General features: G+C 39.8%; 1 protein-coding gene across 2 annotated transcripts in view; it reads right to left on the bottom strand.

The window, feature by feature from the left end:
- The window catches only part of ROS1 (ROS proto-oncogene 1, receptor tyrosine kinase), a 119,765-nt gene that overhangs the window by 19,401 nt on the left and 74,108 nt on the right, over positions 1–26,256 (bottom strand). For both annotated transcript variants that reach the window (XM_055309559.1, XM_055309560.1), the window contains 13 exons: positions 25,460–25,604; positions 24,458–24,690; positions 24,193–24,369; positions 20,386–20,554; positions 19,572–19,689; positions 16,521–16,711; positions 14,768–14,851; positions 11,448–11,583; positions 9,842–10,004; positions 7,775–7,839; positions 6,639–6,768; positions 474–571; positions 57–260 (listed from right to left, as the gene is read on the bottom strand). In XM_055309559.1, the coding sequence (XP_055165534.1) occupies positions 57–260; positions 474–571; positions 6,639–6,768; positions 7,775–7,839; positions 9,842–10,004; positions 11,448–11,583; positions 14,768–14,851; positions 16,521–16,711; positions 19,572–19,689; positions 20,386–20,554; positions 24,193–24,369; positions 24,458–24,690; positions 25,460–25,604 (1,913 nt within the window). The remainder of the gene's footprint in view (positions 1–56; positions 261–473; positions 572–6,638; positions 6,769–7,774; positions 7,840–9,841; positions 10,005–11,447; positions 11,584–14,767; positions 14,852–16,520; positions 16,712–19,571; positions 19,690–20,385; positions 20,555–24,192; positions 24,370–24,457; positions 24,691–25,459; positions 25,605–26,256) is intronic.

Here is a 26,256-nt window from a genome sequence, read left to right on the forward strand (position 1 = left end):
CTGGCTCTGATGTTAGCTGGTTCTGCCCGAATTTCTCTGTGTCCTGTTAAACTCACCACACATCAGATTGAGTAGTGAAGATTCCATCCATCAAACTTTCTGGAGCCATCCACCGAACGGGGAGGAGGCCTTCCCCTGTCTTTCTATAGTAATCATTTTTATAGATGTCCCTCGCGAGTCCGAAGTCCCCGATCTTCACTACCCGTGATGGACTGGTATAGTCTTTCACAGAGACAAGGCAATTCCGAGCTGCTAGATCCCTATGACAGAAGCTATATTTAATAATGCTAATAATAAAGTTCCAGAGATCAGACAAGTAACCCTAGGAGGTCTTTAGAGGAGAGAGACTTTTTACAAAAACTTTTGCTATTTTGAAGTAATAGAAATACTCGATTATCCTGTATGTTTTACCCAAACCACAGGCAATTACTGTGCTGACGTCCTTAAGAACTAGCATTAGAATATCACCATACCTGTGAATGAAGTGCATCTGCTCCAAGTAGACACAGCCTTTTGAAATATCTACGCACAGATCTACAAGGTCAACCAAGGTGAGTAAAGGACCATGAAACTGTAAGAAATGAAAGAAAAGTTACAATCAAAAAAAAAAAAAGAAAAAAAGTTACAGGTACTTTTCCAGTTTGTACAAAACATATTCATGATGTTTTAAAGGTACTTTTTTTTTTAGATTTTATTTATTTATTTGAGGTGGAGAGAGAGAGAATGAAAGAGCACGAGCAGGAGGTGGGGAGAGGCAGAGGGAGAGGGAGAAACGGGCTCCCCACTGAGCAGGGAACCCAACATGGAAACAATCCCAGCACCCTGGGATCACAACCTGAGCCAAAGGCAGAAACTTAACTGACCTAGTCACCCAGACACCCCTAAAGGTATTTTTAGTTATGGTTACAAGAATTCAAACAAGGAGGAAAAGAACTAGATTTACAGACTTTCAACTGAACTATACATAAATAAGACTATTTTTAGTAGGCAGAGGCCATATAGGATCTTCCTCAGAAAGATCTCAGGGTGTCAGGTCAGACAGACCAAGATCTGAAGCCTAGTTCTGCTACTTACTAGTGATGTGAACTTGCTCGCATTGCTTAATTCACTAAGCACCTTTCTCATATGTAAAAAGGGAATAATAACACTGGCCCTATAGGATCTGAAATAAGGTATGGAACCTGGCTGGTATATAACAGGCACTTAATAAATAGTAGCTGCTGTCATAGGAGTACTAATGATAATTTAATCAGTGCAAGTTTAATGACTGGCCCAATGTCGCGCTGGAATGTCAGTCATGACAATGGGCTTGTTCCTCAGATAAGCCCCCATGTAACTTGTTAGCAGTGCTCTATTTCAAGGCCACAGATTACTCCTCTCCTCCATGAGAGCCAGCATGCATATATAGCTGAGCCTGTCCTGGCTGCAGTGATTTCTACATTTAAAAAGCCAGTGGAAGTTTTTATTGGTACCATATGGAAAAAATTCAGTCCCTTCCCTGAGGTTACATTCATAGTTTGTCTTTCCCTTGCCATTTTCCTGAAATTACTCTGGGTCAGGCCTCTATCATGCCCATCTGACGCATCCCAAACTTGTCTCCAGCCTCTCGTGCTTTAATAGGCCTGCTTCGCTGCGACCTACTGCCTGTGGAGTCTATGACAGATTCCTAAGCACAGCCTCCGAGGAGGCCCCAGGCTGCAGCCACCTCTCTTTATTTCTGCTACCATTCTGGAATGCTCTTCTTATCCTTGATTTCCATTCACATCCTTCACTGAGCATCTCCAGTGACTCCCAACCTTGAAATTCCTCAATCTCTCATAGACGAGTGCTCTTAAGTGCTCCTCCCCCTGCCTCCCCCAACAAGCTCCTGTTTTGTCACCAGACTAGGAAGATTCCTCATGTTCTCAGACTCAACATCACCATGGTCCCGCTCAACCACACCGCAGCCCCATAGCGAGGCTTGATGTTACTCCCAAGAATCAATCCCCCGCAGCACTGTTCAGGTCCGGCAGACATCAGACACCATGGGTACAGTACTCAGGGCCTGTGTCTAAGTCCCTGCTGGGTGTCCTGACCGGTCTATTGGGTCCTCTGTGAGTGGAATCCTGCTTTGCTCTTGGAAAAGCCCACTCCTCTGAAGATGCTCCTCAGTTAGAATCTTGCTTCTGAACTTCTGGCTGGTGGCTAGCATCATGTTCCCTGCGGACAGATTTGAATGCTGCCTAGGTCTCTAACTGCCACTTGCTCCTCATAGCCCCTGTGACAACTTGTTGGGATACCTCATCACCCCATGTTGGGGCTCTTTGACTCCAGATGCTGCTGCCCTGGGCTGTCACCTGTCATCTCTTGCCAAGCACCCCCAACCCCAGACATAATGAACCTCCACCTAGGACTGTTCCTGGTCATAGCTTTTCATGTGGGAAGGTGTTGCTTCAAAGACTGTTCTATACATGAGAGACTCCTAACTCTGGGAAACGAACAAAGGGTGGTGGAAAGGGAGGTGGGCGGGAGGTGGGGGTGACTGGTGATGGGCACTGAGGGGGGCACTTGATGGGATGAGCACTGGGTGTTATGCTATATTTTGGTAAATTGAACTCCAATAAAAAAAAAAGACTGTTCTATCCCCTCTTTTAGTTATGTCTCAAACGAAAGACCTCCCCGGTCTTCCAGGTCTCCTCAGTTGGAAATCATCACTCTCTCCTCTGTGCTTCCACAGTATATTCTCTACTGCACTCCAATATACCCTCTGAATTTCTACCTTAAATGAGTTATTTATACATGACTTACCTCCCTACCATGTGGCAAGGTCCTTGAAAGCAGGAGCCACATCCTTCACTATTATGTAGTAGTGTAGATATAATATTACATATTATGTATGAATAATATTATACTAGATTGTAAAACTAAACATGCAGCCAAAAAATTGCTGAATTGATTGTATCTAGCTATGTATTTATACTATTTTGGTAGGTTGGGTTTGGGTTTTGTCTTTTACCTTCTTCTTTCTTAATATAATCTTAGGATTTCAAAGCTAAAAAGAGCCTAGGAGTATTTTCAATTCCATATTCCATTATACTGATGCAGAAACTGCGTTCCTGAAAATAGAAGACTGGACTAAGGTTTATGGGGCTAGTTGCAGTCTATCCTTCTGTGTTGGACCCAGCACTGCAGTCCCAGAGCAGGGATAGGGAGGAGGATGCATGTGGCCTCTCTGGAATGTTGCCTCTGAGCACTCCCTGTGGAGAAACAGCTGGCTCCCCAGGATGGTGGGTACGTAGAGCCCTTGGTGTTCCTACACACAGCACCTAAAGGCGTCCTGCCGACTGGCTGGAATGAGGGCGGTGAGGCATGGAAGCTGCCCTGTTCAGGAAAGAACACTTGAGAACCAATCAGTATAACCACCAGGATCCCGACTAACTAGGAATAATTTGGAAAGAGCAGACCCATATTTTTTTCATTTCATCCCCTCTACCCCAGAACAAACAAAACACAATCTACAGATAAACATTCTTGTTAAGGATGGAGGACTGAGTGTGTACATTTTTAGTCTCACTCTCTCCCCAAACCTTCCTGAACTGACAATATAGGGGAAATGTTTAGGGGCGCCTGGGTGGCTCAGTGATTGAGCATCTGCCTTTGGCTCAGGTCTGGATTCCAGGGTCCTGAGATCAAGTCCCACATGGGGCTCCCCACAGGGAGCCTGCTTCTCCCTCTGCCTGTGTCTCTGCCTCTGTGTGTGTGTGTGTGTCTCACAAATCAATAAAACCTTTTTAAAAAAGGAAATGTTCATGATCTCATGAGGACATATACATTAGGAAAATAAATTTAGTGCATGAAACATTTTGGGGAAGCGAAGCACATGGAGGAGTGGTCATTCAGCAGAGCTGAGAGACAGTGCGGCTGCCTGGGGAGGAAAGGCAAGAACTAGGCTGTATTTCACTATAAAACCCCCTAAGGGCTCTGCAGTTGTAGGTTGCAGGCATCTCTGAATGCAGGGGTGAGAGGTAAGCCTGGAAGCAAGAGGAATGTTTGGAAGTTTATTTTAGGAGCTAACTGGATCCTAGGTCCTCCCACCACAGCAGGAGGCTTTCCACTGCAGAGCACAGGCACACACACACACACACACACACACACTGAACCAGAACAACTTCAAGTTCAAATAAATCAATCACACTAAGACATCGTGCAGAAAATGGAGAGGAAAATTAAATGAGAGCCTATGTACTCAAGAGTTTGGACCTGCACCCTCCTCCCCTCTCACCTCCCTGAACTGAGGCTGAGGCATTTACCCAAGCAGGAGACCCACAGATTCTTCTCTGATGAAAGTGGGGTGTTCCAGGGAAAACACCCAGGTACTGTCATCAGAGTATTAGGGGACCCCCCTCCAGTGAAAAAGCAGGTCCCACATGACAACCACAAGGAAGCTGCCACAGAGGCACAGGTTCCAGTCAGCTTCTCAGGCCTCACTGTTAAATAGGAAGATCAGCCACAAGTCACCAAACGTTTGAGAAAAGCTTCTCACATTACAAACAGATCCCAGAACAAAGCAGATAAAGGAAATCAGGACAATGCAGGAAGCAAATTAATACTTTAAAAAAAACTATAATTAGTGTCCTAGGAAAGATTAGAGTTTGCCCGTATTAAAAAAAAAAAAAAAAAAACAGCACAACACTGTTTTAAGAAGTGATCAAAATAGAAGAATGAGTCTGTGGAAAAATAAATTTGTAAATGCCGTTTAAAAAGTTACAGGCATCTACCACAATTGACAGCACAAACAGAATTGGAAAATAGGAGAAAACAGCTAATAGAACAAAAGGATAAAACAAAGCAGTCCATTATCCAATGAGTAGACTTTGGAGAACAAGGAAATAGAGGGAACAAAGAATTTTATTTATTAAAAAATAATATTAAAAAATCCCAGAGCTGAAGGGGGTGATTTTCCAGGCTGAGCGTCCAGATTGGTAAAAAGTACCAAAGATAAGAAGTTCCTAAAATTTTCCCGAGAGGAGGGGCAAAAAGCAGGTCACTGATCCTAAGTCCAAGAATCAGAATGGCATAATACTTCTTAAAGGCAACTGTACAAATGAGGGAACAAAGGGGTTTTCAGCCTAGAATCCAGCCAAATTGTTCATCAAGTGTGAAGGAAGGAAAAAGAATATTTTCTCAAAAAGAGGGAGAAAAGGAGATTTTTGCCTCACATGCATGCTTTCTCATGTTTTCTCTCTTCTGAAACAGAACAAAGAAGTCATGGAATAGAGGAAACTAAGGTCCAGCAAGGAAATTAGTGGGGCAAATGTGAGGGGAGTGCCTAGGACAACAGCTCTGCGGAGAGCCCAGAAGACAAGCGCTTATATTGGCTCCTGGGGAGGAGTGTCCAAGAAAAAAACCCTGTTAGGTGCTGGATCATCCGATCTATCTAACCACAGTGATAGAAGTGCTACAATTCTGTCAAAGAGTTTAGGTATATAGAAAATGAAGCAAAAGGGGAAAACAAAAGAGGCATTTATTATTCTTGTCCAAGAAAAAAAAAACATAATCCCAGCATTTGAGTAACTCAGCTGCAAGTAACAGTCACAGTAATGCAAATCTGCAATGTTGATTTATCTGAAAATTGTGATAACTACTGTCAGAGGACAGGGGAATGAAGTCATCCACGTGTAGAGTCGGTGGGTTTAGGGCTGGTACTGAGTAAGTCTCAGAGAGTCAAAGCCTCACCTCTCATAGTAGGTAGTCAGGAGATTTCCCCCAAGATTTTTCAAAAAATCAACGTGCAGCGGTATGAACAGAGTACGTAGGAGCATGGAGATAAATACCAGAAGAAACATGTCGATGCCTGGCATGGGGTGGGGAGAAAATGATCTTTCACTGTAAACCTGGTTCTGTATTTCAGCGTTTTAGCCATAGAAGTGTACTTTGATAGAAATGAAAACCAATTATTTAAAAATCTACAGATTTAAATTTGAGTGTCTTGTCTCATGTGTTTCTCATCTGAGATATACAGTAGGTTCCCACAGGGGCTGTCACATCTGGCTCTGATGCCACAGTCTTTGCAGGGTCTACACTGTGCCCCCCTCAGAGCAGCTAAAGGTAAGCACTGAGAAGACCAGAGAAGACAAGATGGTGTACTGCATCCTGAAGAAAAAGCAAAGAACCAGATGGATGGCATGGAGGGAGAGGTATGAGATCAAGACTTCTGGCCAACACAAGTTTGAGATGCCTAGGAAAATCCAAACGGATATGCCAAGCAGGTAGGGACATAGGGTACTCAATAAAAATATAAGGACTTGCGAATATCAGTTTGGGACAGACAGACAGACATAGATTAAGTGCCAAGAAAGATGTGACTTTCCAATGCCAAACAATCTCTGCTTTCCAGAAAATATGATTTTTGGAAGTGAGGTACCTATTTTCCCCTCACTGAATAGTAAAAACAGCCAAAAAAAATAACCAGAAAATACCAGAAGTTAGCTCAGGATTCTAATTGTCCTATTCCAACTGAAGGAAATACAAGTCTTGCACAGAAGTCTTCCAAGGTTCTACCATTAGCGCAAATGGCAGCCTACTGAATTTAGAGAAACTTAGCTGGAAATTATAGGGCATTTGCATTACAAAACCAAAACTGGGACCCCATTTCCTACCGTCGTCATCCGGGCTTTACGCAAATAGGTAAGAAGGTCTCCTCCTTCCATCAGTTCCAGGATAATGTACTGGGGTTCGTTCAGCAGACAAACTCCAAGCTGCTTCAGAATGTTGGGATGGTTGAACTTGCTACAAGGTGGAAAGAGACAGGAGGATGTCATGACAGCGACAGGAGCCCTGGCTGAAGGCCTTTGGGAAGAGCAGTTCTTTATCTACCGTTTCCTTCAAAACTCCTGTTTGGGGTTTTGGGTTTGTTTGTTTGTTTGTTTGTTTTTTCTGTTTTTCTCTAATATATGAGAGTCTCCTTTTCCAAGTACTGGTCCATGTGCTTGCCTTAGACAGATGATACGGCAACCCCTAGTGGCCAGCGCATATGGCTAGAATAGGTCATCTTGAAAAGAAACATTCATATGAAGTATGTCCTGTAGTGGTGAAGAATGTAATTTTAACTACCATCCTTCAAAAGATTTGAAAGCATTACATTTTCAGTCATCATAAATATGAAATATTATTCTCTTAAGATCTGTTGGAGAAATAATTCAGACACACGGGTTTGGCTTCAACCATTTTCTCAAGACATCAAAGCAAGTATCCCCGATCTAATGATCCAAAGCCACAGCTGGGCCCCCATGGACCCTGGCCTCAGGCCCTCCCTTTAAGAAGCCTCAGAGCAGTTTTCATGACCAACCACTGATTCTAACCTTGAAGACGAGTTACTAAGACCAAGGATATTTTCATTGACATTCTTGTACTTCGAGCTCTCCCTTACTCTACTTGACCCACTATCACACATTCAGAAGAACCTAAGGATGTTTAAAGCTGAACAGCTTCAGAAGTCACTTGCAAAACACCCTTCCTACTGAAGGTATAAGAAAAGAAGAACTTTTGCCTGAGGACTGCCCAGGGGAAGACTGGTTTCTTTTAATTTTTCTTTTTTTTTTTTTTTTTGGAAGACTGGTTTCTATAGAACACTTATCACTACAGACATATTTATGTCTCAACTTCACCCATGCCTATTTGGGTCATGATCTATTATGTCAGGTCATTTCGAACATTAAAAATTTACCCATCGGATGGTAAAAGCTTTCCACCCATACCAAGGGATGGGACAATTAGGCCAGAGCTACCCCAATACCTCATCAGATGTGCCTCCTTCAGGAACTCAATCTTCTCCTGGTCTGTGGAGCCCTTCTTCAAAGTCTAGACAACATAAAAATAAGTCAGGAATCAGTATAGCAGACCTTTCTGTGAGCTCAGTGGGTCAAAGGAGACAATCTTTGTTTTGTTTTGTAACATTCACCCTGAAAGCTGGAAATAGATCATACATGTGCGTGTGCTCTGTAAACTCAGTCAAAAGTTAGCCTGTGTAATAATTAGTGTTCACGTGGGAAAGTCTGATAGATAAGGGGTCTAATAACATTTACACAAATTCCCTCCAAAATGGAGAAATTTTTAAAAGGACAATTTTGGTACCTAAACCAGTTTCTTTTTTTAAAAAGATTTTATTTATTTATTCTTGAGAGACATACAGAGAGAGAGAGAGAGAGAAGCAGAGACACAGGCAGAGGGAGAAGCAGGCTCCATGCAGGGAGTCCGACGTGGGACTCGATCCCGGGACTCCAGGATCACACCCCGGGCCTAAGGCAGGCGCTAAACCACTGAGCCATCCAGGGATCCCCCCCAAACCAGTTTCTTAATTTTCACAGTTTTCTGCTGGATACCTGTTTCCGCCTGCTAATAATACCCTAATTCGCTTCTTAGAGGCAAGATGCTCGGTCCCAGACAATTGGTCTAAATGAATCATGTAAATTGTGTTTTGTAATTCTCCAGCTTCCCTTACAAATAGGGGTGGTCACCTGATTCGATTTTGGTCAGTGAGTAAAAGGGGAAAACTGTTGAAAGGGAGAGAAGCTTGTGGAAAACTTTCACTTTTTTGAACATATGCGTCTAACATCATCCTTACCCCTTGCCCTAACCTGAATGAAGTCGTAATGCCTGATCTTCAGCAGCCATCTGGGGATCATGAGGCAACACACGCGTACAAAGTCAAGAGAATTTCAGGTATCCTGGCTGTGACCTAACACCATACTGTACCAGAACCAGCAGCCCTCTTGTTGTGTGAAGAAAATAAACACTTGTTTATACACCAGTTGAGGCTAGAGTAATTTAAACTACTCTTAGATTATATCATTTGGCAATGGAGAGGCTTTTGCCAACCTTTCTGGTTGTATAGCCCTCTCTCGAAGCAACAAATTCCTAACAAGCAGTGGTCAGGATATTGCCCAGTTAGATAAAAGATTCATCATCCCCCGATCAAAAGGTTTTACACAAATATGAGAGTATACTCAGCACTTCCTCAAAACTGCATTAAATATATCATGTGAATAACTGTAGTACAGGGGTCAGCAAACTATAGTTTGTTTGTTTGGTTGGGGTTTTTTTAGAATTTTATTTATCTATTCATGAGAGACACACACAAAGGCAGAGACACAGGCAGAGGAAGAAGCAGGCTCCACGCAGGGAGTCAGACATGGGACTCGATCCTGGGTCTCCAGGATCAGGCCCTGGGGGTGCTAAACCGCTGAGCCACCCAGGCTGCCCAGCAAACTATAGTTTGTAGACTAATTCCAGCCTGTCACCTATTTCTGTGCAGCTTGAGATCTGAAAATAGTTGTTCAGTCTTAATTCTGTACTTTTGCAAGCTTTACGGAGATATAATTGACACATCACACTTTCAAATGGCTGGAAAAAGGTCGAAAAAAGGATATTTCTTCTTAGCACAGGAAAATTACATGAAATTCAAATTTCAATTTTCATAAAATCAAGTTTTACTAGAACATAACCACACTCCTTAGTTTACATATCGACTAGGGCTGCTTTTGTACTGCGATGGCAGAGTCACCTATGTGCCCTGGCACCTAAGACATGGAGAATGTGCTTTACAACCCCGTTCGTCTTCTAGTATATTCGAAGGGACAAACTGCCTGTGGAATCTTAGCTAATTAGTAACCTCAGAGATAACTATGAATTACAGAGCTTATATAACAAAAGGAGGAAAAAAATTGTAATTTCTGTTGTCGTGCATGGACTCCCACCTTCAGTTCTCTTTTCAACTAAGATCACTTGTGTTTTATTACAGTTTTATCTGCATAAATTCACATAAATGTACTGATGCAGTATGTCAAGGAATTAAAAGATTTACCTTCACTGCTACCTTGGTTTCTCCAGTTCCAGCTCCTAAGATGTCTACTGCTGTCCCTTCATACACTTCTCCAAAGGCCCCACTTCCCAACAAGAGGCGCAGAGTCAGTTTTTCCCGAGGGAAGGCAGGAAGACTTTCAATCTCCTCCTGGGTTGGAAGAGTACTGGAAAACAATATTTTTCATTTCCCAAAATACGTTGGTCTACAAGTTCGTGTTGGTGTTAGTGTTTAAGAAAGAGTATGAGAAAGAGAAAGAGAAATCTCATGATTTTGCAACACTATTCCACGTAATATAGTGACATGGCAGTTTGCGTTTCTATTCCTTCCTAATCTATCATCCAGAATATTCCTTCCCTATTCCAAAATGTGGGCAGAGCATGTCACTTCACTTCTAGGTCCCATAATCCTGATAGAAAGATGCCTTGTTTGCATTGTCGGGAGGTTTTTATTGTCACTTATTTTGTTATTAAAAGTTATTCAATTCTTCATGTAATCAATTTATGTAAAAAGCTATTGCAAATTAGTAATAAATATATCTGGGTTTATGAGCCTAAAAGCTTTCACTTTAACAATTTCACATGCCTGATCTTTTGTGTAAAACAAAATTTAGGGGTAAATTTTGGGTGGCTCAGCGGTTTAGTGCTGCCTTCAGCCCAGGGAGTGATCCTGGAGACCCGGGATTGAGTCCCACGTCAAGCTCCCTGCACGGAGCCTGCTTCTCCCTCTGCCTATGTCTCTACATCTCTCTGTGTGTCTCTCCTGAATAAATAAATAAAATATTAAAAAACAAAAAACAAAATTTAGTATGACCACAAAAATCAACTCCTTCTCCTTGACTTTTAGAAGCCAGCTCTCGCTTAGAATATTCTGAGGGGGGAAAATTGCCTGCATTTAAAATGCTTTGAGTTTTTAAAAAGGAATCTTGAATAACAAGTATGCGGAGTATTTTCTCAAGGGAAAGTCACCTCTGAATCACTAACTTAGATCACTCCTGTGTCTACTTCAAATCTTCCTATTTTTAGTCTTGGATCATAAATTTCAAGGCCTCTGACTGCATAATTCTTTTTAGCATAAGCTGTAATATAGTGTCATGTATAAACCGCAATATGGTGTCTTGCATTAAAAAAATTTAAATATTTTCTTTAGTTATGATGACAGCATAAGTTCAAAACTCAACTATCTTAAAGAGCTTTTGTAGGCAATCACCAAACTTCTGAAAACAGACTCAGATGAACTTAACAGCACAGGCACGGGACCCTTGAAATTCCTCTCCTTCTGGTTGCCTCCAGTTGAACCAATCATATTACCATCTGCTCTTTTCAACACAGTATTTATTTCCTTTTTTTGTTTACTTTTTAACTATGTGCTAAATAAACCACTGGAAAACAATGGAATTTTGCTTATTTTCCTTGGGATAGAATAACCACATAATTTGCCCTCCATCTTAGGTCACATTTGAAAATGGAGGGGGATGGTATTAATAATTATGTCAGAATAATGAGCATAGACCAGGACAATCGTGGGCAACAGAGGACCCATGGGCACTCTCTTTATAGTTGCCCACTCTTCATCTAGATGCCCTGTAGGGACGGCCCAGGTTACGTACTGTATGGCATAGCAGGCATTAGCCAGTCCTACTCCAGCTGCCAGACCTCGAAGCTCAGCCAACTCTTTGTCTTCGTTTATGAGACCCGTCAGCCCTTCCTTGGGAGCTTTTTGATTCTTTAATTTTCTGTGCCAGACTATAAAAAGAAAAGAACATAACTTACAAATCGAAACATGGCTTTCTTTTTCCCTCGAGAAATGTTAACAATGCATGTTAAATGTTTATATATAAGAACACCATTGGCAGAAAACCGAATTTGATTGAAAAATTTGTCCACAGTAGAAAACGAAATAATCAGGTGCAAAGACATATTAAAACACATGACTTTTACCACGTCACTTCTTATCTCACATCTCAATCCAATGCTTAATGCGTTTCTTATTGCTATTATAGACAAGCTCACGTACCTTGATATCAGAACTTATTTCTCAAAATCACCCTTAAACTAGAGTCTAAATAAACCAAAACAAATTGGCATTGTAATTATTAGTGAAACAAATTTATTCCTGAGTCCAGATATATTCCTATAGTATACAGGTTACACTCCTATAGTAGATCTGACGAATGTTTTCAATTATAATGGCATGCTTTCAAAAAATGCAGAGTACAAGGGTTTATTCCATTGTTGTTCATATACACATACTCACATATATACAGAAAAACTATTGGAATGAAACCTACCAAATGTTAGTAGTGGTCCCCCTCAGTTGTGAAATCATGGATAATTTATATTGTCTTCCTCATACAATGAGCAAAGACTATTTCTATGAGCCTAAAAATAAGTGATTTTGGGGAGATCAAAATACAATTAGGTCATAAGATGAACCATTTATACTAGAACACTGGCTGAAAAGTTGAAAACAGTTTTGTAAGATGATCATTAAAATTTGAATTTTATTCCATAGTAGCTTCTATATCCAACAGGTGAGAGTTTTATTCAAGGGACGTTCCGTCTGAGGGACCACACAGGGAAAGATCTTAAGTACCTTTGCTAATGCAATTTTTCAAAACTGAAAAGCTGACACTACCCCCTCCTCTTCATTTTTGTAGAGGCCCAGCACGGGCCCCCAACCTCAGAGATGCTTTCCAAGACCCTGCCACTCAGCTGACCTCCCAGTTCTCAATTTCTAAGACCAACTGTAGCTCTCAGTCCACATTTCTGTGGCAGAGTCCAGCACATGTCATGTCCTACTGCCTTTTTATATTTCACTATTCACATTTTCACACAGGTATGTCTTACCTCCCTCATTAAATGGCAAGCTGCCACGGCCAGCAATTGTATTTTACGGCTTCATATTTCGCTCTGCTCCCAGCATGAGGCTAATGTTGCATGTTAGATGTGACCACTCACCAAAGCAAAGGCTATTGATGTTTATTTTTAAATCGTTGTTTCGATTTTATATTTATAAGTACGACTGCTGAGAGCCCTCGGTACAATACAAATATTTAAACAATTGCCACTTTCCATGATTTTAATAGCTCAATCTTTTCTCATGCACTCACCCACTCCTACTAGTAAAACCACATGCTCTACTACTATAAGAAAAGAACCAAATTAGCTTAGCTGTACCAAAAAATTCATAAGTTCCAAATAGAATAAAGACCTTTAGATCCTGAGAAAGCCAGATATCCATAGGATGTCTTGAAAGCACAATAGGTTGTCTGAAATTATCTCATGCTCATCCACTAGAATTATGGGTTTAAACAATGGTGATGTACAAGTAGGCAAGCAAAGGTCAGATGAAAGATTCTTCATGTAATACTCCTTCGCAGTAGGAAAGCAGACAAGCGGTCAAGCCTATATGCCAACTGCCAAATATACTCCAGTCATACGCGTAATTCTGGAGGGGGCTGGCTTAGTGGTACAAGCATCAGCTGTGCAATACTTAGACTCCCTGGAACCACAGGTTAAGATCCTGGCAGGGTCAGCTGAAATTTTTAGCTTTCTGAGTTAGCTAAAGGAGTTCCATATATTATCTGGGTGGAATCTGTGAAAAGAAATCTTAATTCAAGCTTCAGTGTGCTCTCTGAGGGTTTACAACTCCAATAAGTTTGGGGAAAGAATAAAGATTTAGACCACTCAGTCTGATACTGGTTTTCTTTATCCTGAGAGAGTTTAGCTTTATGGTTGTAACTTCTCCTGAAACTTTCCCTTCTAACATTCCCTTATAAGATGAAAAAACAAGCCATAATTGCCTAAATATGTACTTGAGTATCCTTTTCTGCTAAGTATCATATCTTTCTTATAATGCTTCAGTATGTCAGGGACCCATAAAATTAATAAGTGATAGGGTGACCATATATCTTATAATCCAAAACCAGGACATTTTGGGCACTGAAAGTCCTATTAATATTTATGCTGAAACAAGAGGAATGAATGAACTAGGATGTACAATCACCAAAATAACTCTATAGGCCCAATATTTGGCCCCAATATTTCTGGGATTGTTACTGTATTTTCTCATCATTAGAATAGATCTAAAAGAAAAAGACTTCTAAGACTAGCACATTGGTATAAAATAAATACTGGGAGATAGCTATCTTTCCAGCTACCTAACAAAAACTTCTGCTTTCCTGGACATTTATAAATAAGCAGGGATTTGAAATAATCAAGGCAGATATCTGAACGCAAGAGTGGACCCTCAAAGCCAGATGGGTCACCTGCAAAAGAGGAGCTGCTCCTTCCAATCCAGTCTGTCTGCCTGCCTGGAGACCCAAACTATCCAACTAAGGGCTGTCATTGGTCTATTAATCCTTTTTTTTAACCTCCAGAGTTATTTTTCTTTTATTCATTTAAAACCATAAGCCACAAAGCACTAGCTATGTGGCCAATCCAAAATAAATAGTGTTTTAAAGAAAGCTGAAAATTGGGACAACTGGGTGGCTCAGTGGTTGAGCCCCTGCCTTCAGCCCAGGGTGTGATCCTGGAGTCCCAGGATCAAGTCCCACATCGGGCTCCCTGCATGGAGCCTGCTTCTCCCTCTACCTGTGTCTCTGCCCCCCTCTCTCTCTGTGTGTGTCCCTCACAAATAAATAAATAAAATCTTTTTTAAAAAAAAAACTAAAAATCGATGCTCCTATAATCAGTTTTATCTAAAGTACAACATGAAGTGTAAATGCAGATATATTTTCTGTAAAATTGTTACTCCAAGATCAGAAAACAATTCACAGAAGTTAGTGCTTATGAAAGTATAGCCAAAGGTAACTGTGAAATTTATGAATTTATTTCATGTGGGAGGTTGAACACACTAGGTGATAAATCAACTAATATGATGGAGCAAACAGGTTACTACCTGCATTTTTAGATCTAGTATACTTACCAAAGACCAGTGGGACTGTAACAACCAGAAATATTCCAATTATGATAGTAAGTATAAAGCTTGTTTCTGGTATCCAAAAAACATCTAATAAAATAAATGAAAAAAGTTAATTTGCAGAATAAAGCAGGTAGATATAGGGCTTTGCCAGATATGCTTGAACTAGCTGCTACTAGATTTTTGCAAGCCAGTTGTTGAACCACTGCTAGTTTGAGATCATCCATAGCAAGAGTGTTCAACACCATAGGAAATCAAAGTCAAGGTTTGGTTTGGTTTTCCAAAGACCTGGCTTACCAATACACCATTGTGATAAACCTACCCAGTCTTCTACTTTAAAATAGCTAAGGAAACATGTATAATCTTTTTAATGAATTTGGAACAAAGAAGTCTCAGTCTTCATATAATATATACTCAGGATTGTTATTTCTTCTGTAATATCTTGATATACATTCAATTCTATGGGCATTAAATTGAGGAATATAAACAGGGAAACCTGGTACCTTCTCTTGGGTGGTTTCAGTTAAGGAGGAGACGCATATACGGGACAGAGTTTGGCAAACCTGGCCACAATCTGATTCCTAGAGCCCATGAGCTAAAAAATGATTTCTAACTTTTTAAAGTATTATTTGAAGATGAAGAAGCAACAGCAGCTACAGACATCAGATGTAGTCTGCAAAACCTAAAATATTAACTATTTTAGATATTCTTCAGAAAAAAATTGCTGAGCCTTTATACAGATAACTATAAAACAAATAAGAATGATGCAAATATTATATAGAATAATACAGGCTCTGTGTATATAGAATGCAATAATCCATCTTGCCTAAGGAGCATCATTTGAGCATCATCTTTGGGCTCATTTAAGTTAGGCTTTGAAGGTTAAGAAGAATCTCAGTTGACAGAGAGTGAGGGAAAGGAAAACCCAATGGAAGGGTGAATGGCAGGTGGTGGGAGCCCAAATTCTAGGCTGAGGGAAACCAAGGCTAATGACCTAGTGTCATAAAAAGCTCTTTACCAGTCTGATATGGCCATAGCCTGGGGATAAGTGTTAGGAACAATGAATCACAATTAGAGGACAAATCATGGAAGGCCTTAAATGCCACTCAGGAGTTTGCACTTGAGTCTGAAGACAGTGAATGAAGAGTCATTTGGGGGATTTCAGAGAGGGGTTAAGTGATCCAACTTGTGCTCCAACTAGATTAACTGTCAGCAGTGTGATTAAGTCAAGAGCACAGGTAAGAAATGATCATTTAAATTAGGAAAGCCGAAGTGGTAATAGGTAGATGAGCACTCAACAGACAGAAACTAAGATGGTAATCAACAAATCTACTCGGTGACTGAGTAGAGGGAGAAATTAAATATAGTATTGAGATTTCTAGCCCATGGGATTAGACAGATGATGTATCGTAACCTAAAATGTAAGACGTAGAAAGCATAGTCCTGTTGTGCAGAAGATGAGTGTTTGGGGAGCAGGAACATAAGGCTGGATCCAGATCCAGACCAGCCTGGGAAGCCCATGCAGGAGCATGGACTCGATGCGCTGGGCATTAAGGAGTAGCTGCTTATTACCGAGGAGAAAAATAACATGAGGATGCTGATGTTTTAGGAAGATCACATCAGATGAAATGAACAGTTCCAAAGTCTGGATGATAAATTACATAGTCACCCAATTTATATATTGTGTTAAGAATTCACTTCTCTTCATCTCTGGACCTTTATGTAATCAGTTAGCATATAGACAGACATGGTCACATACCTCCAGCTAATATAATATTCTCACTAATTCCACTATAGTCACCAAATCCCAGATCATTTGCAGCTACTACTCTGAACTGAAATGTTCCTTTCAGGTTTTTGGACTTCCATGTGCAAATACTACTGCAGGATCCATTAAATGCCATCTTCCACATTAAGTTCTGGTTCTGTGAATCATTTGAAATGCCCTTTCTACAAAAAAAAAGAGCAAAATGGTAAATATGGAAAATATGAGACAATATATGTGTTATTTCTAGATGCTCATCTATCATTTTAATGACAGGACTCCAGAGCATCTCCTACTGCACACTTTATCCTTGGTCTCAGTCCTCTCACACGGTTGGCTACAGAACACAGAATAATCTCAGAAAGCCATCCTGGCAATGCATGCGAGCCAGCCAACTCAGCCCATTGGGAAAATAACAAATAATCAACGGCCAAGAGAAAGCTAAAGAGGCTTTTCCTCCTATTAGAATGTGTAAGCTTCCTTCAGAATTTCAAACACATAAGCAATTAGTCCACAGTTTCTAACTTGCAATTTTTTATTCTTTCTTAATTCTCAGTCTTTTATGCCATTTGTAGCTTAGGTATTCCGCAGCTGGATAAAATAAAATATAGGACATAAAATTGATAAGGAAGGTATAATTAGACTACCAAAATTATCATTATACCTGAGACTTCAAAGTGTGTTGCCTCTATTTGTATTGTCCTACACTCCACCTCAAGTCAACCCACATTAGTCTTTATATGAAACATGTAAAGAGCAGAAGAGCAGGCCTCAAAATGTAAATGTATGTAAATGCAATGGCTTTTAACAGAGTCATAGGCTGAAGGCAAGCTTGAGACCTTCCAATTATGTCCTCTCTGTCAATGAAGAAATTTTCAAGTCTGTGGGTTTTCAGACAGCAACAGTTTTAGGACTTGGTGCCAACCCACAGTAAGCTGAGGGATAGCTAGTTCTGCTCCTACAAACTGAGTAGTCATCCTGAAAGGGATGGGAAGGCTAAGCCTTTGAGTGACAGGGAAAGAGCAAGAACATCAGGAGGCTCGAGCAGCAGAGTTGGTCACAACTGTTAGCAGCAGCTAAGTGTCCTAGACTCTTTATACAGTGTCTTTACACATTTTGTGAAGGCTTGTGTTAGGCATTGGCAATTTCATTGTTCAATGCAAACAACTCTGATCTAAAAGAAGAAGACACTTAAAATTTATAAAATGGCTCTTCACAGTTATTGGCCACTGAGGAAGACAAGAATTCTGACACTGGTTGAGCATCTTCTATTTATAACACACCATACTGGTGCTTTTCATTTTGTTTCATTTCCTTGAGTTTTCACAACACCCAAAAGAGCACGTGCCATCATCCTAATTGACAGATGAGAAAACTTAAATTCAAAAAAGGAACACATGGTACTGGGTTGAATAATGTTCCCCCAAAACTCATGCCTACCCAGACTTGGTGAATGTGACCTTGTTTGGAAAGACGGTTTTTTTAGACATTAGTTAAGATGAGGTCATTCTGGATTAGGGTAGGCTTAAATCCGGTGACCAGTGCCTTCTTATGGAGAGAAAAATTTAAGCACAGATATATACATAGAACACCAGGTGATAATAGAGCCAAAGACTGAAGTGATGCATCTCCAAGGAATACCAAGGATGTTGAAGAGTCTGGATACCAGAGGCTAAGAAGAGGCAAGGAAGGTTTCTTCCTGAGAAACTTCAGAAGGAGCGTGGTCCTACTGATACCTTGATTTCAGACTGTGAGAGAATAAATTTCCGTTGTTTTGAGCCACCTAGCTGGTGGTACTTTCTCAGAGCAGTCTTAGAACACTAACATAATCTGTTCAGCTCCCAAGTTCACACACTTTGCACTATCGCTATCACTGAAGCATGAGCAAGTACCTGGCTATCCTAGTGACCTGACTGAAGAAGTGACTTTGAGATTCTGAAGGTCCAGCAATTCATTCCACTATCCCATCAACCGTGCCCTAAGAGTTAGGGGCTTGGGGCAAGAAAATGCAGAGAATTTTTGGAGCTATGCACTCAAGGTATCACTGCAGGGAACACAGTAAAGGGGTCCTAGCAAGACTGTGGTGTGGGCTGGCTGGTGAAGGGAATTACAGTCACAGGCCACCAAGACAGCTCTGCAGATTAGAATGTATTTGACTCTGCAAGAAAAACAGTAATAGGAATTTCAAGGAGGTTTCAGTTAGAAATATGGCCAATGTAATTCTCCACCATGCACAGGAAAAAAAATTAAGGTTATGGGAATACCAGAGCAAGATGAAACAAAAATAGATCTAAAGCTCAAGTTGCCAGGACTATAATTATGGAAGTGACTTTTGTCCTTGGAGCTTCTTAGAAGATAGCTTCATAGACCCGTGGAGGGAGTGTCTGTGGAATTTGGAATTCTCCCTTCAAGTTGGCATGAAATCAGTTCATCTGAGCCAGTTCCCATTTACAGAGCTCCCCATACTGGCCGGTTCTGAGGTTGCATTTGTTCATCAGCTGCATGGTTTTCAATGAAGGCACATTTTCTGACCCTTGAGAGCACCGCGAACTGTACTCTTCACAATAGATAAGAATCCTGCGTGACCTACACAGTTCAGGCCATTTCGGGCCTTGACCTGGTTTTACATTCCGAAAAATACCTAGTTCAGGGCCAGCTCTCCCTAGACATTATTCATCTTGCTAAAACAAATTATCATCAGAAATTTACATGCATACCATCATCTGACATCAAACATCAGCTCAGCTTCTTGAACGGAATAGATATTAAATAAATATTAGTTGCATCTGCCAACGATTAGATTATTTCCATAAAGTTCTGACAAGTGGCTGCAGATTTCCAAGAACAATGATATGATCTGCTTTACAACTGGAGCGCTAGGGCTAGAAATTTCACAGAGAACATAATGGTGCACACAGGGTCCTTAAGCTAAAGATCTTTCATATTTATTATAAATACATGTTAATAAATATAGTTAATTTTGATCTAATAATACAATTAACTGCTTAGCTCTTTGTAGCTTCCAAAGCACTTTTGCAGACATACCTGACCTCAAGGATATAGTACAGAAGCCGGCTTCCGTTATCTTCAGCTTTTCCCCACTGTATTGAATCTTTGCTTCCTTCTAACACTTCTGGAATGCCTGGTTGACTTGGGACTCCAGCTTTGGAAACATAAAAAGTACTGACTAATATGTCAGAAGTACAAAATATTCTGCTAACCATCTTTCTATAGAATACATCTCCAAAAAGGAAAGCCAAGTGCATGAAAGATATATTCAGAAATATTCTCATATGAGTGTATATTTTTAAATGAGTATCTGAGGTTTTTGTTAGTGATGGATTAGTAATGGGAATAACAATATATCTTAGCTCACCACAAAGCAAGTGATGCAAAGAAAACTACTGTAAATTTTGGAACATTTTCCACTTGATTCTTACAAGGATCAACTTATAGGGATCACAAATTAGCTTTCTTTTCTGGATTTTTTTTTTATTTTTAGCATCTGGAATATAGTAATCAGTGAGTAAATAGTATTGAACACTCAGTTCTTTTCAGTTTCTTCGCTCAAGCTCTAGAAATAGTAATTTACATATTTTTTAAGATTTTATTTTTTTCTATCTATTCATGAAAGACAGAGAGAGAGAGGTAGAGGCATAGGCAGAGGGAGATGAGAGACTCGATCCCAGGACCCCGGGATCATGACCTGAGCCAAAGGCAGATGCTCAATCACTGAGCCACACAGGTGCCCCTTAATTTACATCTTTTAAAACAAAGGCTAACCTCTAGGATTGGTGAAATAAGAGAAGCATTAAAAGACTTACAGGATTTTTTGAGGACTAAGGATATTAGTACTCACCTTTTGTCTTAAAACTTTCTGGAAGTGAGGTGCTATTTTCTCTTGTCTCGTAAACCACCACCACGCGGACATTATAGGCCGTGTAAGGCTGTAGATCTGTGATGTTACAGACATAAGTCGGGCCTTGGAAGCATGAAGCGTTGACACTGAAAAATTCATTGTACTTCCACTGGAAAAAGAAGTCTCAAGTAACATTTTTGTTTCTTTAAGAAAACCTTCTGAAACATAGAAAGTCACAAAACTATGGGAGGCAATTAAAAACTTAAATAAAAGGTGTTTTCTTTTAAAAAAAAAAAAGTTTCTTTAGAATGTTTGATCCCAAACATTGCCACCACTGACAACCATTTTATGCTTTTTTGTGTGTGAGAAGCTATAACTGACTTGAATAATGTCTCTTAGGATAGGTCCAAGGTGGGACATGAACCCCTTATCATTAGGGAAGATTCAGAGCTCGGGTTATTGTTATCCCTAAATACAGACACCTACCTTAGGTGAGGATCCATGACAGATCAAAACAATGATATTTTAAATTATGTGGATTTGCTAATTTCAAAATAATATTTTTACATATTTTGATGCTTTCAAGAGGTCAACAGTGATTTATAAATTAAAACATTTCTCTTTTCCTACCCAAACTCTTTTCAGACATCTAACCAGCATTCCCTGGTTTTAGACATCCAAAGCCTAGTTCCCTAAAAGAGGGAAATTTTTGACCATCACTCAGCCACTAAGTAGCAAGGTTAGAAGTTAAATATAGGAAATCTTACTTTCATTCCACTGTAGATTGTGGGTCTCTATCTATAGCTATCTTACACTTTCTTTGTGCATGGCTTTTTAAAAAAAAAAATATGTGTATTTGGACCCTTAATATCTTATTTGAAAATGGTGATTTTTTCAATATGCAAATAGGGAAAGACAGATGATGGGGCATTTTGTCAAGAGTTCGTAGTGTATTTTCTCCAGTAGAGTTTCCTAAGAAGGTCAGTTTCCATAAATAAACCTTACTTTACATCTCGTTTTTCATTCAGCGCTCACAAGGTCATATCATTTCATTGGATGGACACTTTATATTAGTTTTCTTTTCAATTAGGAATGATTCCTATAGCACCTTCAGGAAGTAGATCCCCTTGTTATTGGAGAAAAGAAGAAAAGAAAGAAAGAAAGAAAGGAAGGAAGGAAGAAAGAAAGAAAGAAAGAAAGAAAGAAAGAAAGAAGAAAAAAGAAAAGAAAGAAAGAAAAAAGAAAAGAAAGAAAGAAAGAGAAAGAAAAGAGATGGAAGGAATGGAAAAAATACAGAAATGCTGATGTCTGGGCTATTACCTGCTAAATTCATAAATGTATCAATTCCACGGCAACATACAGACTAAAGAAACAGATGCAATGGGTCTATGTTATTTTCTCTGAACTACAGGAAAGAGAGAGACAGAAAGAGAGAAATATTGATTTCTAGCTCAAAAATTTTAGCCCTTTGAGGTCTTGCCTCCTTGATAATCTGCTATAAAAACTACCTTCAGTGAGTAGTCTAGATGGCCCAACATTCCATACCATCCAGAAATTTATCAAAGCTCCTTGGAAGGTCAGACGTGTGACCAAGGGTCCTGATGGAAAACTGTAGAGTACTGGCCTCACCACAGCAATGAATGTTCTGGGCAGACCACCAACTTGGAGAGATGCCATGGCTACCACAGTAAATCACAAGGGAATCAGGACCTTCCATTTGTCAGAGGCCAAAAAGTGCAGGGGTGATTTTCAATACCACAGAGGGATTTTCAAATTCTTTGGGCAGGGATGTGGAAGAAGTGGTGCAGACTATCATGTCTCAGAGACCGGAACTTCAGAAATGTTTGGTTCTGGTAGCAATTTTCCTGGACAGTTTAGAAAAACTCAATTTTCATGGACTTCCTTGAAAATAATTTACCATAGTGAAACTACTTGCTTCTCCTCAATCTTAAATGAAATAGGTTCTCCTTCTATATGCTGTTGTGATTTTTAAAAAAATTTAATCTGTGGAATTTAAGACCTAGATAGAAATTTAGCTTGTGCTCTAATTTCATTTTCCATATATGGAAATTCTGACAAAATAGATGCCAACTGGAACTTACCCTTTTCTCCTTCTAACCTGAAAAGGATGTTTAAAAATCGCTAATAAAAAAGACATATATTCACCCTTCTCACTCACCCCTCAGGGTTTCAGCACAGAGTTAGGATCCTTCCTAGCTTTCCTATCATTGTGAGGTTGGTTCAAGTTACTCAAAAGATACAGAATTTTCTGACTAGACATACTCATCGGCCCTCTCAGAACACAGCCTTCTACTCTGCTTATCAGTTAGTGCTTGTACATGGTCACACGTGTGAATATTACCATATCGTACATTCTCAGATTCATGATTTTTCTAAGTGGGATATCTGGAACCTGTTTGCAGCAATTGTAGAGGAAGTTTTTAAACAAAACACATTGCATGAAAGTCACAAGGACTGAACTCACCATCCCAGTCTGCTGTCCTTGTCCCAAACTTTGAGGAGTGGGGTGGGTGCCTTAGTGACTCATATTCCTTCCATGGATAGCACCCAAGTAGGACTGCTGTAGGATGAGTCAGCCCCTAGCACTCTTCCCTGCCTGGCTGGTGATATGTGACTCACTATGGCACCTGTCTGGGTCTCTGACTTCTCATTGGTAAAAGGAGGAGCTGAGAGTCACCAGCTGTGAGATCCTTCCCCATCTCATTTCTTTGACATAGGAAATAAACTTTACACCCCCCACCTTGCCTTTAAGCTGAACTACATTAGTCTTATTTAAATAGATGTCCCAAAAAAGGTGATCCTCCAATTCAACTGCGTTTTTATAAGATGACCAGTGTTTAAATAGGCAATAATTCATCATACACATGCTCAATAGAAAAAGTCCAACTAAACTACGGTCTTTGGCTTTATCAACTCGACATTCACTGTGGTTTCATGGTTTTCATAGATTTTATCTAAAAAGTACAAGGTCATATAAAATATCTACATAGCAAAATTTTAAAATATCCAAGAGAGCAATTCCCCTTAAAAAAAAAAAAAAAGGAAGGCCATGACTATACTGATTTGTTTTTGTTACAACTGAACAAAAGATTCCTAACCAATCTTTACAAATGTGGACACTACTGAAAGTGAAATGTAGCAATTATTAAAAATAATCCATTTGAAGCATCTCAATATAAAAATCAACATAGACTTTCCCCAGCAGTGAATTACATTAATTGATGCTTTAAAATTCAGGGGATGTTTTTATATTGGACAAATATTGGATAATAAATGAAGATTTTTGGACAAGGAACCTTGTCCAAAATTTATAACCTGAGATCGAACTAGTTTAGAATAAATTCATTTTATCTTTACTTCTCTCCTGTTGCTACACAGCCCTTAAATGGTTGAAAGGACATTTCTAGACAAGGTTTGGGGTATTGTTTGTTTGCTTTTTCCTTTCTTTTATTTTTTTTCATTGAGAACACAAAACTGTTATGGACTTTAAACTAGACAGCCATACTGATAATAACTAAACTAAGTAAAATATTATGAATACCAGTAAATCATAGCTTATAACCTTTTCCATGGAGCCTTTTAAGAGCAAACTAATCTTTCTGGAAATTCTTTTCATCAGAAACGAGTCTAGACAGCTTCTGTATACAGCAAACCTAAATCAATGAATGATGTCAAATATATTGTTGATTTATACAAGAGAATACTCTAGAGATATGAGGAAGGCCTTCTAATTTATCCCATAGCACAAAACAGAGATTCGCATTAAAAGTGAATGGTGAGATCTACCTTCTGGAGTTCAAACCAAAATCTGATGAGGTTAACATCAGATGGAGCCGTCCAGTCTAATTGCACACTAGTGTTCTCTGGGACCAAGGCATAGGGTTTCTCTGGAGTGTCAAACATTTTGACGGTGACAGGATGACTCTCGGCACACCACATTTCCTCAGCGTGGCAGGCCAGAACCTTTTCGTAAAAAAAGAACAATTGCTTAACCTTTTCAGAACCTTGCACTTGAGAATGGCAGTAAAGGTGCCCAAGATGCTCACTGTACCTTGAACACATACAGTTTTCCACCGGACAGTCTAGTCACTAGGAGAGCGAGTCTTCCATCTGGATAGTCTCGTTGTCTTAGAGGAGTCTCTGGAACCAGGGCCAGATGTGAGATTGCCAACTGATAGCGAACTGACTCTCTAGGTCCATTTGGCTTGTGAGATTCTCTCCAGGAGATAAGGACGCTTGTGTCTGACTGTACAGTAGTGTTAATGAGCCTAACTGCCTCTGGCACTGAAATAAATAGCAACGCATGATAAGGGATGTTGCATCAGCCCTAAAAGATGGAAGAAGGAACAGGGTCTTGGTTGAGGAATAATCGTATCACAGGAGCAGAACAAATGACAGATGTTCTGAAGGAAAACCAGTCTCTCAGGTACTAGGCAACATATAAAGTTAGCAGGCTCCTGAAAGGCTCCTGCTTATTTTTGCCTACTGACTAGATCATTCTCTGACTCCAGCTCAATGATCTGGCCAATGAGGATGAACACATGGATTCAGATTCCTTTGAGGAATGTCATCAGAGACATCCGAAAGAAATGGCATCACCTCAAAATAGTCACCACCACTTAGAACAACCTTTTTAGATTGTGGATCCATTTTCTTTCGGGCAATGATGTTATTACCTTAAATCTCAGTGGCCTCAATAGAACTCACACAGAAAAGGCTTAATCCTTCATTGCCATGTGGACAGAGCCTGTAAATATGTGGGGAGAGGGAGACCCTCTGTGGTGAGACTGGAGAATGTGGTTCTTGGTCAAATAGTATTGATACTGATATTTCACCATCTAGTTGCTTTTCGTTCTGATGGAATATTATTCATCTTCTGTCGCTAGAACACATATCAGGTCAGCTGAGTATTTTCAACAATACATTTTTCTTATGAAGCTTGAAAAGCTCACATAATAAAGATTACTTAGCACCCAAATTAAAAAAAAAAAACCAACAAATATAGATAGATCACGAAATGCCTCTAGAACCTGGCCCCGGACCCATAACTCACCTCCACTTTTAGTTTTTCCCCAAATCTCTTTTCCCAGAGGTAACTGTTCCATGGGGTCTGAATAATAATTCTTTACAGCTGTCTGTATGACGTATGTTGAAAATGGCTGTAAACCGTCTATAAGGACTATCCTCTCCTGAAACTCCTGTAATTAATTTTTAAAAATCAGTATGCGACTCTTACTTTTTTTTAATTTTTATTTATTTATGATAGTCACACAGAGAAAGAGAGAGAGGCAGAGACACAGGCAGAGAGAGAAGCAGGCTCCATGCACCGGGAGCCCGACGTGGGATTCGATCCCGGGTCTCCAGGATCGCGCCCTGGGCCAAAGGCAGGCGCCAAACCACTGCGCCACCCAGGGATCCTGCGACTCTTACTTTTTTGTACAAATGAGGAGAAATTGTTTAACCAAAGAAAAAAGTAATTAAAGTATTTAAGTATATTATTATTAAATTTATATTAAAATATATAATAATAAAATATGTGCTTATTATATCATTATAATATTAATTTATTTTTGATATTGGATCATGAGAATGATCATGTGCACGGCCCTAACCTGCCCAGACCTGAGTTGCTTAAAACTTTCAAAATAAATACCAAATGATTGGCAGCCCTTGGTCAATTCTGTGATATGCTCATTTCACATATGAAGCTAAGTTCTCAGAAGAGGATACTATTTCACTTACGTTGCATAAAACATTCAACAAGATGGTTGGGTAGATGTGACACATAAGTGAATATGATGAAAGATGAAGGTCCATTATCTCATCATTCTCAGAGGTAACATTTAAGAA

Source organism: Nyctereutes procyonoides, unplaced genomic scaffold (assembly GCF_905146905.1).
Source record: "Nyctereutes procyonoides isolate TBG_1078 unplaced genomic scaffold, NYPRO_anot_genome, whole genome shotgun sequence".
In the NCBI taxonomy this organism is placed as follows: Eukaryota; Metazoa; Chordata; class Mammalia; order Carnivora; family Canidae; genus Nyctereutes; species Nyctereutes procyonoides.